Source organism: Solea senegalensis, linkage group LG16, assembly GCF_019176455.1.
Source record: "Solea senegalensis isolate Sse05_10M linkage group LG16, IFAPA_SoseM_1, whole genome shotgun sequence".
NCBI lineage: Eukaryota > Metazoa > Chordata > Actinopteri > Pleuronectiformes > Soleidae > Solea > Solea senegalensis.
The window spans coordinates 17211111-17222847 of record NC_058036.1 but is presented as its reverse complement, the minus strand read 5'-3'; the positions used below and the strand labels follow the sequence as shown (position 1 = coordinate 17222847).

Sequence of the window (11737 nt, the reverse complement as noted above, 5' to 3'; positions counted from 1 at the left end):
AGTTAAAAAAAAATGTAAAAGTGCTTTTTGATAGGAAATTCCGTCCAATGTTTGATCAAAATCAATATTTAAGTAGTTGCTGCTGCTCAAAAGGGGGTTTCCTTCATAATGGCAACCCCATACGACTGACCACATCTATGAATTTGAAGTTGAAGAGATAAGACCTTGGTGTGATGAATGTGTTGTAATCTTCCTGTCATAGTGCCAATTATCACATGCTGAGCACCATATGCTGCACCATGTCACATTAAAGTTGCATTTGATCGCACTAGATTCACTTTATTTAAAGTAAATGTATTTATCTCAATTCAATGTTTTGCATAAAAACAAATGCACTGGAATTAAATCATCATTCAATTTTATTGTGTTTTTAGATAATTATATGTAGGACACAGTGCTTTCATTACAGTCAAATGTGCTTTGTTTCTGAGCTGGAGAACAATGACATCCTACAAGAAAACATATGCTTGTATTTTAGAACTCAAAAGTTATTTTCAAACACTTCTCGTTTGAGAATGTACTGCTAGTTTGTGTTTTATGACTATTCAGTTCATCACTTTAGACCCTGCGATGAATATGTTTGTTATATTGTGTGACATTGCATAGAGACAGGTAACTGGTTAACTGATAATCTACAAATTGTACAATAAGTTAGTTGCAACTCTAATCTATATCCCCATTATGTAATACTCAGCTGGCTCTGCTATTCAGTCACATGCCGAGATGTGGCAGAAATGGCTTATAATTCAGTTTGCAGAGAAATCTGCAGATCAGAACACAGCCGCAGAGTCTGTTGTAATCCCACAATGTTGTTGTTTTTCAGTGTTTGTAGTGTTTTTGTTTCAAGTGCAAGTCTCTTCAAATGCATGGATGACACTGTCGTACGCAGGAGGGCCAGTGTGAGAGGGGAGGAATCCTTTCAGTCCGTTGCCCCCCAACCAGAAGGAGTGTCTCTTGTTTGGCACAAGTGATTCTGAATCGGATGAGATGGAAGCTGCTGTGTCCTCAGGCATGTCCACCTGGGTGTCCTCTGCCATCTCCAGGCCGGCTCTGCTCCTCTTGGGCACTGGTCGGAAGGTGGAGGTCTCTGCTCCGGGTTTGCTCCCCAGTGGACCCACGGGCTCCAGAGACGGTTGCCTGTAGACACTCAGAAAGGTGCTTCTGTAAAGGCCCAGCTGGCCATTCGTGGGGTTGTTTGATTGTGAGGTGCGAGATTTCCTTTTGGAACGTCTCGTGATCATGACAGTGGCTTGACGCCTGGACGCCCAGGTCAACAGGACGTACACCAGAGCGCCAAGCAGAAGGCCCACTAGCATTGATAAACAGAAGGCAAGAATCATATCACCTGCAGAGAAAGTAAGAAAGATTCAGGAAAGGGAAGCAGTGCAAGATTAAAATAACTTGGCAGAGTGTGAGGCTCGGTGCTTTGTGTTGTTGCTGACTCCCCAGAGGATGATTGTAGCAGCATTTCAGTTTAAAAACAAAACCTGTTTTTATCATAGATGCAGAGTTTGCACTCGCTAAACAAAGTGGATCTCAGATATTGATTTATGATTGGTGGGTACTGCTACACTCGACACAGTGTTACATAAAAATCTTACATCATAGATGTTGCATGTGTGAGTTTGGTCCATCCTTATGTTGAAGCACAAACTGACTACAGAAAGATTGTGTATATACATATATATATGTATAAAAAAATAAAATACATTTTAGTATCAAATATAACTCCAGCTTTTAGTGCTTTACAAATGTAGAGATGGCATTAAAAAAAAGAGAAAAAAGTAAAAAAAACGAAATAAAAGCTGTAACGTGAGTAAAACAAAAGCATGCAGGCATAAAAACGCTACAGTGGTACACAAAAGTTTTAAATTGTGATACAGAAGAGCTTTAAATACTAGATATACATAAACTTTACAGATATACAGTGGACATATAATATACCCTACACTTCCTAAAATGTATTCTACACTCATTTCCTGATTTTCCACTGCACTGGAAAACATAATTATTAATAATATGTGTTGTTGCCAAAGAGTAAGTATTCGCAAGAGACAAAAACAGAAACACTCACCGAGATTAACTGAATTTAGAATTTCCATAAAGGGATGTGTTTCATTGTGTGCCATTATTCCACCATAAGCCGATGTGAAAGATTCCACCCTGACTCCGAGCAGTCACATCCAACACTGAGCTTTTTCCAAGACAGGCTTCTTGACTTTTTCCCCCCCTTCTAGTGTTTGCTGTGGCGGAAACTTTGCTGTCATGCTTCCTTCCCTCTCTGGCTTTAAAATTAGCAAATGCATTGCTTATCTGTGTGGGACATAACACTGGGAAACAGGGTTGTTTCCTTTTGCATCATTTCCTATGTATCAGGGTGTTTTAACAATTGTCCTCTTGGCACCATTTATTTTTTGTGTGAAGTGACGCGTGTCGTACAGTCCATGTGTCTTCATGTAAATGTGATGTTTGCAAAAAATAATTATTAACGACACAAATGTGTTCTTATTAAGAATGTGGGGGTTAAGTGAAGAGAAACTACATACAGTCCTCCCTCTGATGTTTCCAAGAGTCCTGACAGAGCTGTGGATAAAATGTCCCATGAAAGTAAAAACCATCCACTGGGGAGTTTGCAGGCTATCAAGCTCTTGGTCTCAATGGGGATTTCCTTCAATTGTTGCTGTTCCCACTTCACTCATGACCTCAGAATTTGCAGGCTGATAACTCCAACAGCTTTCTGCATCAACGCCACCCAAAATCCACCCCACTTTATTTAAAGTGACATATTCATAAATGTAAATAAGACAAACGTATATGAACTGAACTCTCTGTTTAAATGTTTAGTTAAGACACTCACATTGCACAGATGTCCAGCAGGTGGCACTGTGATTCTACTGGATACTTTAACACCAATACAAGCCCTCGCAATATGCCAATCTAGGTTCCAAAGGGGAAATGTATGTATAAGAGAAAAAGTTATTAACTGACATTTTGTCACCACTGTAATTAATGGAAATAGTATTTAAACAAATGAAATTAGCCAGTAGTAAAGCTGTTTTACTTTACATGTACTGTACATGCAACATAAGTAAAAGTAGAAATGCCAAAAAAAGAGTAATATACACGGTTACAAGTTCAGAGTCTGTCTACAAACAAACTGACTGTTCTCAAAATATACTTTAACCACATATGAAGATGGAAAGATGGAGAACTCACATGACACACAGTAAATGAATGAAAATAATTACATTTTTCATTGAAGGAGAAACAGCAGGAGTGTCATTTTGTTTACTTGCTTGCTGTTTCATTTAGCTTTCATGCTATATCCCAGCTAACAAGTTTTGGTTTCCAGAACGTTCTGGGAACGTTACCTTCCGGTTGTGTGGACAGCATTCCTCCGTGTTGAACCAAAGCATGAATACAACCTTTTGTCCCCAAATTAAATAATGAAAGCAAGAACCCTGATCCCCTTTCTCCTCTAAGTGTTGATTTTTGTTTGAGCACGCTCTTCTTCTTTTGTGGTCAGAACATTACCTTACTTACTTACCGTGTTTCATTTACACTGTTACCACTGGCAACCGCGCAACACACACACACACACACACACGCAGACACTTCCCCCCTTGAAAAGTTGCCATGCTGCGCTGCAGTGCTCACAGCGGTAAGAGACAATGTTAAATGTCACTTTTAATGGTAGTTTAATGTGTGTGGAAGGGTGGTGGTCGTTCACTGAAGCGTCGTTTATTTACAAGGAAGCTTTCAGGCACCTGCTTCTTCGGTTTGTTCCGGTGGTGTTCAGTGACTTTCGAGTTGTGTGGCGCTGTTGTAGCCTGCAAACCACCACTCAAACAACCATCTGTGGTAACTTAGTTTCACAAAGTAACAAACTGCTGTTTGATATTGTAACCGAAAAAGAAGAAATGAACATGTAGTCCCAGAATAAACACGGCCGGTGTGTCCTTTATCAGATAACATCAAAGGTCCACGATACCGCACCTTCCAAATATGTTAAGTCAAGTAACCCATAGTCCAATATATGCGCAGTATAATTATGATTTAAGAGTTATCAGCTGTGCATCACTTCGGCATCCGGTTCCCTCCCTTATTGACAGTAATTCAGTTCAAATAAATATTCATTATGACCTTAAACCATATGCTTTGTACATTATATTTTTATCTAGGGCTGTTGTCCAGTGAATGTGAACCTTTAGAACAGCAGTTAGCAGTTAATGTTTTCGTGTGTGTTGCTGTATGTCTGAATTTTGACTTCCTCCTGTAAAATTTCTCGGTAAACTTCTCTTTTTTTTATGTAGCTACTCGGTGAAATTGTGTAACAGCTGTGTTTCATGTCTTTTGTTGCATATGTAGGAGCTTTTCTGACACAAACCACTGCCCTTCTCAGGACCAGTCGTCCTAAAACAGAGCCTCACTTTTGAGGAACTAGTTTTGGGGCTAAATATTTTGAATTGCGGTTAGGTAAAGTTTAGGTAGTATTTGAAAAATAGGAACATAGATTTGCATAATTCAAGAGGCAGCAGACATATTGACTTGTCAAAGAGGCTGAAAAGCACACGTGTCATCTCCAACTTATGATGTTATGTCTTATGTAAGGAAAGTTTATCAATGACATTTATTATTTCTAATGCTATAGCTCATGAGCAAACTATAAAAATACAGGCAACACTGTTAAGAGCTAATAGGGTAATAGGGTTATTAATATGTGTTCAACTTACTGGAAGCAGAAATATTGTTATTTCTGTCTAGAACAATGACTGAGCCAAACGGTGCAGAACAGATGAGTGTGCAAAGTTTGTGTTACATACAAAAAGCTGAGTTCACAAGGGGATTTCAGTGTGAATGTGCAGCTACACTGCTTTGTTGGTTCTGAAGGTAGTAGGCTTAGGGACAAACAGTGAGTAACACAATCATTTGAAACCCTATTAACGTGCTTCTCTTTCACAGGCAGTCAATGGAAGATGTGTTTCTATTGGACAGTAAACCTGCTTGTCCCTGCATGAAACCTGAGATTCAATTGGGCCTGCTCCTGCAGTGAAATTAGAAAGCGAGAGAGTGAGAGGCAGAGGAGAGGAGAAGAGAGGGAGTGACGGGGCAGAGGGGATGTCCCACTCAGGACTGCTGTGAAACATCTTCAGCTGTGATCCACTTTGTCATACAGTTGCAGTGAGACACCATGGCCTCCTTCTTGAATCGAAGGTCTGTGGACATCACCAATGTGATGCAAAAACTGCAGGGTAAGTGTCATTTCTTTTGGCTTCTCCTCCAGCTCTGCTGCACAGTGATATTGTGCTGATTCAATGACTGGGCTGGATGCCCATGTGAAGTTTCCCAGGTTCTGCAAGACAGGATGCTCGTGCACTGGTGCTTAAATGCACACACCCTCTCACACGGGAGCATTCGGGCACTTTAAAACTCTAAATTAAACTTCACTGCTTTGTAGAATTCCCATTTCGGGTTAGTCTGGTTGCTGTCTACTACATGTATGTGTCTCTGAATTCTCTTGTCATAAAAAGCACCTTTAATTTAAATGTAGTGCATTTAAAAAAATATATTTAAACTTGTTCTCAAGGGTTTAGGTAATTTGATTTGATCTCTACTTGGTGTCTTTTGTTCTCAAATGTTATATATATTTTTTAAACAGCACATAATCATATTTGGAATAAAAGGAATTCAATATTAACTCTTGTGATATCTTGTGACCAACCCTTAGAAGACGTAACACTTAGTCTGGTAGCTCATATTGGATTATTACGGATGTATTATTATCCATTTCATGCAGTAGATATTGTGAAACTCATGATCTCAACACATGATTCCGAGCTTTCCTTTCATCCGCACGTCTTAATGTTTTGAAATCAGATTTTCTTCTTTGATGAGTATACGATAGAACATTTTTGCAATTTTGCAGAGGCATGTGTTTTTGACGTCACATTATTATTATCCAAGAGTACAAAGAGTCGTCTTGTCTGAAGAAGAGCTTGTTTTTGAACTTCCTAATGAACTTTTTAAGTCTGAGTCTAAACATGATATACTGAGTCACAACTCTTGATCCATGTATGCACAGACAAACCACAGACGACAATTTGACACCCCTCCTGCCCTTGAAAAGTGTTGGATCAATAGCGGGAATCTCTATTTGTTGGTGTGTGTGTGTCCCCTTTTGTTACAAGAGCCTTAGGCCTCAGTTATCACGACAGCACTACAGTTGATTTACCCTTGATTCATCTTCTGCTCAGTGTTTTATTTCTGGATCCTCAGTATACCAAGAAATATTGTATGTTGTAACCCGTTACCATGGCTACTTGCTGTGAAACCTTTGTCTGCGGTTCTGCCACTGTTGCCCAGTTCCTGCCATAGAAAGACTTGATTTCCTGTGTGCTGCACAACTGCATCCATTCACTTGTTATTAATATTGTATTTTGAGCACAAGTAGTGGAATTAGTCATCACAAAATCCACCTGTTAATGGTGTTGTTTGGTGTTTTGTTTTATTTATAAAGCTTTTCTTATCTTAATTAAATCTTTTTTAATAAAATTGGCCAAACAACTGCTGCTGAAAAGAAAAATCTAAATGGAAATGAAAGGAAATTATTAAATGTTATAATCTGCACTGCAGAGTGCCAACGCTGTTGCTGTGTTCCATGTCCTGAAGTGGAGTTTGGTGTCAGGTCACATCTGGAAGTCATTAGTTGCCTGAGGTCGTAGGTGTAGATGGAGAGTAACAGAGTAGTTTTACATGTAACTTTTTTTTAATTGTTGGTGATCAAATGCAAGCTTCCTGTTGTTCCTGCAGGGAGGGTCACTGCATTTTGACTTGAGCAAAGGTCCACATGAATTATTATAATAATATTGAATGCTGTGGTGTCTGGACTTCCGTTGGATTTGTACAGTTGATGCCCTCAGCTTTGATATCTCTCTTAAAAGACTGATCATCACATCACTCTGTTTATTAATATGAAATTAGTCTCTCCTGATTGAAATATGTTTGGATTACAACTTCTTACTACCTCATGCTATGTTTTGTTTCTTGTTCATTTGACAAGAGACCCTCTGGGTACAATTAATGCCTGTTTAATGTTTGCTGAAGTGTGTGAACGACAGGCATGCTGCTCTCATTATGACTTTGGCTCTTGTGGGTAGTTGAAGCTGCACGTCAAACAGGATATGAAATCATACCACTGACAAAGGATTTGGTCTGACATTTGACATGCGACGAATGATGCCCTCCCTGCCAATGTGGGGAAGTAATGAGGTCTTATCTCACATAATGTGTGAGTGAGAAGTCTCTGAATGTTTGGAATGATTATCTTTTTTTTTAGATTTCCAGTAATTGTTTGTGAAACGTTGTGTTGGATTTAGCCTCCTTAATACCTTTGATAAATAAACAAATGACACAAAGAAGAAAATTCAGGCTGCAATTGATATTCAGTCATTCATTTATTGTTTACTGCTTTATTCTCCACATGAGGGTCATGGAGAGCTATAGCCAATCCCACATGACACAGGGTGAAAGTGTCTGAGTACACCCTGGCCTGGACAGGTTGCCGGTCCATTGCAGGGCCAACACACAGAGACGAACAACCATTCACTCTCAGATTCACACATATGGTCAATTTAGAGTGTTTAACTAACCACAGAGCCTCAGAGAAACCCACGCAAACACGGGGAGAACATAGAAACTCCATACAGAAAGGCACTCGGTCAAACTGGGTTGCAAACCCAGGTCTTTTTGCTTTAAGGTTTTGCCACTCAAAAACCCCATAATATTTCTGTTTATTGAACAACTGATGAATGCCTTTTTCAGCTGTTTGCAAAAATGCACCCTTGGCTGTAGGTAAGTTACAAATTAAATTCAATGGAATTAAAAACACCTGTGGTAGAGCGCAGCTGAAAATTGGTGTTCACCACTTTTGTGGAGCTGTTTCATTTTGGCTGTTGTACAGAAACGTAAGCCTGTACGTTGTTGTCATCTGTAAGGTGCTGCCTCTCAACAGTGTCAGTAACATCTGCTATAGACAGACAGACAGACAGTCGTCAAACTGTTATGAGCTCATGAACACATGACATAGTTCCCACTCTACCGCACACTAAACCAAGCTACCTCAGACTGTTCCAGGGCTGCAAAAAAGTGGAAACCACATCTTTTCTGTGATCGTTTTAGCTTATTTATGTCACTTGAGAAAGAGTAGAGTGCCAGTGAATCACATTGGTGTCAATTGTATTCATCAGAAGTAGAAGTAGAAGTTCTTTAATTCTAACAAATATTTCCAGGTTTTTGTCCAGGTAGACATTTTATTTGTGAAATAGATCCCAAAGTAAAAGCGTACCGCGGATTCTGTGTTTCCATAAGCAGTCCAAAAGAGGAGTTCACAGTCCTCTTATAATACTGTGCATGTTTTCTGTGATTTTGTTTGTCTGATCATAAGAATAGGAAACTGTTCACCAAAGCAATAATTCCTGTGTCTCAGTGTCTGGCTCCGGTCCAGCCTGCAGATCATTTCTTCTCCTGCCTCTTTGTTGTTGACCTGTCAGAGCTGAAGTATGGCTGCTCTCGACTAAATGGAACAACAACAGAGTGAGTGGGCTTTTACGCTTCTCCCAGGTGACCAACATGGGCCAATGAAGCCAACCACCTATAGCACAGTATTGCCAAAGGTATCATCTGTCCTAAGATCACCTTAAGTACTCCATTAGACATGTGAATGGCAGATGTGTTAGTGGTTCGATGCTGTTGCGCTGACATTTCCTCTTTTAATTGACTCTTAGTTATATCGGGATTAATTAAATCAGCTGACCAAGATGTAATGATGTGATGAAATTGAGCTGCTGTTGAGAAGGATTACATGCTTGTCAGTTACTAACCAGTATGTTCAGAAAATGTTCAGACCCCTGTACAACGGTCAGATTGCTCACTGATTATAACGTCATGTGTTGTGGCCATAGACCTGGGTTTCTCAATCCTCATCCTGGGGACCCACTACCCTGCGTGTTTTGGATGTTTCCCTGCTCCAACACACCTGATTCAAATGATCAGATAATCAGCAAGCTCTGCATGAGCCTTGACAACAACACATTTATTTGAATCAAGTGTGTTGGAGCAGGGAAACATTGAAAACATGCAGGGGAGTGGGTCCCCAGGTTCAGGATTGAGAAACACTGCCATAGACTGCATATGACCCCCACTCGGGGGCGACTCTGCTGGTTTCAAAAGAACTCTGTTTAAATTACTTCTGACTTCATCCATCATTTAATATTTTCCTATAATAATAATAATTTTATTTGTATGGCGCTGATTCATAACATACATTATCTGAAGCACTTTACATGTTAAGTTCAAGACTTTTTGTCTTCATGTACCCCTTACATCACTTTGTATACCCCAGTTTGGGAATCACTGGTATAGAGGAAAGTAAACGATAAAGCTCAATACATATGAGTGAACACCAGTTTGATTGCCAGCTTGTATAATTCAGTAGATGCTTGATTGCAGGTGATGTCTCTGAATGTCTGGGTTCAACGCAATCGACTTAGTCTTGCAACTGTGGTCTGTTACATACAGAGGCTACACAGCCATCACCACCATGTTCAGCCACAGAAACAACTTAGAAATGGTCCCTTAAAGTGATTTTAGCATATGGATGCAACCTGAAAAGAACCTGTAACCAGACCTGACCAACTTATTATCTAAAGTGAAACAACTACATTCAGGACTCTGGACAGCTCCTTAGCTGGATGTACAGTAGCATGGAGCAGCTGGAATATGAGGAAAACATCAGCTCACACTTGGGTTGCAATTTAATTTTACATTTCATATGTGGTATATAGATTTGAAGCAATGTTTCAAGTATCAAAGGATGTACCCTTGATACGAGACGAGCTATTGAGCCAAACCCAGCACTGCGGATTTTGTTGCCCTTGTAGCCTCTAGTGGAAACAAAAATACATCACTTCCCTTCAGTGGAGGTTTTTTTTTTTTTCCAGGGTTGGACCTGTTTGACGTTGGCGGTATAGAATAATAAGAGAGACAGCAAAACAAACATTTTTATAGACGTTTGACCTCTTTGACTGACCTTTAAGCTGATGTTAATGTTGTTTGGACTTTCATGGACACTTATCAACATGGAAAGTTACATTATGAATATGTGTTGCACATCTTAGTAGATGAGACTATTGTTTTGGGTCATTGAGTACAATCTGTACATTTACATTTATCTTGATTCTAATTAAAAAAACATAACATGTTGTGCAACCAAGGAGGAGGTTGGTGATACAAGTTTAAAGATATGAGTAAATCATTTCCAAATAGTAGTGCAACACAAATAATATTAACTGCTAACACAGTAGACGACATACAAAATAAAAAACTTCATTGTTATATCTTTTTTTGTAATTCCTGAAAGTCCTGAAAACCCCAATTTGAGTATGTAACTCATCACACTACCTAACTTTTATGATTTTATTTTTGTAAGAGGCTTATCTGCTCATTAATAACTTTGAGCCTTGATTATAGGATCTGCTCACAGCTCATTGTTCATCCGTCAACATCATATTAATGGTAACCCTTTTCTGCTTTGATGTAAAAGGAGAACATAAAAAAAAAACACTCTCACCCAAATAGCTTTTCTGGGCCAGTTCCACCAGCAAGTCTTTAGAGCAATAATAATAGAATCAAGCTCACGTCTATTTTTAGTATATCAGAAAAGCTTTTAGTATGCCGGTGGTCATGAAAGATTAAGAATAAAGGGATTTTTCTTTCTGCAGGAGATGATAAGCTGTCTAGCACTGTACTTATTCACTGCTGTGTGTGTCTTATTCAGAGAACTGGAGGAGACTGGTTCTTGTCGCTCTTACAGGACAGAGTATGCACATTATTGTGCATGCAAAGGGAAGCCCGAGGTGGGCGTGTCAGCTTTGTCGTCACAATAGCATTGACACACAGACAGAAAGGGAGAGCAGCTGGTAGATGTCATTCACCAGCTCTGACATTAATAATTAAGATTTGTTGCACCATGGTGAGCCTTGTGCAGCAGTCTCTTAATTTTTTTCTGCTCTGTTAATTAACAGACCTTTAGGGACGTCACTGTTTTACAGTTTTATAGCCAAAAATTCTATTATTATTATTATTATTATTATTACATTTGTTGTTTAAAATATATATTTTTCTCTAATTGCTTGTATACTAATGCACTCAAAATGTTTCAGTCTCACAGAAGATTAGACAAATCTTGTAGTAAAATATACACACACACACACACACACACACACACCAAGCTCAAATCTGGATAATGGAGCTGAGCCTGTGACATCACCACCTCCCGCTTGCTGATTGGTGGAGCCGCGCATGGAGCCGATCTCTCTCCATCCTCAGACGGTGGTATGGTGATAGAGTGAGGCAGTGCAGCGGGGGCTGTGCACGTCCCCACAGGCATGGCTCCTCTGGATAGCAAAAACACAGGAAGAAGGAAGGCTGGGAATGTGAATCACCCTTTCAGTTAGAGTTTTCTCCTCTGCTGTCTGTGTGTGTGTGTGTGTGTGTGTGTGTGTGAGAGAGAGTGTGTGAGAGTGTCAGGGAGGAGGGGACGTTTTCATCACAGCCTCCAGCAGCTCTCGGGCTATCATTAAAGGAAACCAGGCAGCCAGATCTGTTTTGCTTCCTGTTGGGGAAAAAAAGGGAAAGGACCACTGTTTTTTTTTTCCACTGTGGATCTTATTTTCACACA

The 11737-nt window shown here is 39.7% G+C and overlaps 2 protein-coding genes across 4 annotated transcripts in view; one reads left to right on the top strand and one right to left on the bottom strand.

The window, feature by feature from the left end:
* Window positions 1–341: 341 nt before the first annotated feature.
* myct1b (myc target 1b) lies at window positions 342–2827 on the bottom strand. The gene is made up of 2 exons (XM_044047804.1): window positions 2075–2827; window positions 342–1345 (listed from the first exon to the last, which is right to left on the bottom strand). Exons 1-2 carry the CDS (start codon window positions 2127–2129, stop codon window positions 843–845), a joined length of 558 nt encoding a protein of 185 aa, XP_043903739.1. The 5' UTR covers window positions 2130–2827; the 3' UTR covers window positions 342–842.
* A 772-nt stretch (window positions 2828–3599) lies between these two features.
* The window catches only part of syne1b (spectrin repeat containing, nuclear envelope 1b), a 68888-nt gene continuing 60750 nt past the window's right edge, over window positions 3600–11737 (top strand). For all 3 annotated transcript variants that reach the window (XM_044047321.1, XM_044047322.1, XM_044047312.1), the window contains exons 1-2: window positions 3600–3661; window positions 4963–5252. In XM_044047321.1, the coding sequence (XP_043903256.1) occupies window positions 5192–5252 (61 nt within the window). In that variant the 5' untranslated portion in view covers window positions 3600–3661; window positions 4963–5191. The remainder of the gene's footprint in view (window positions 3662–4962; window positions 5253–11737) is intronic.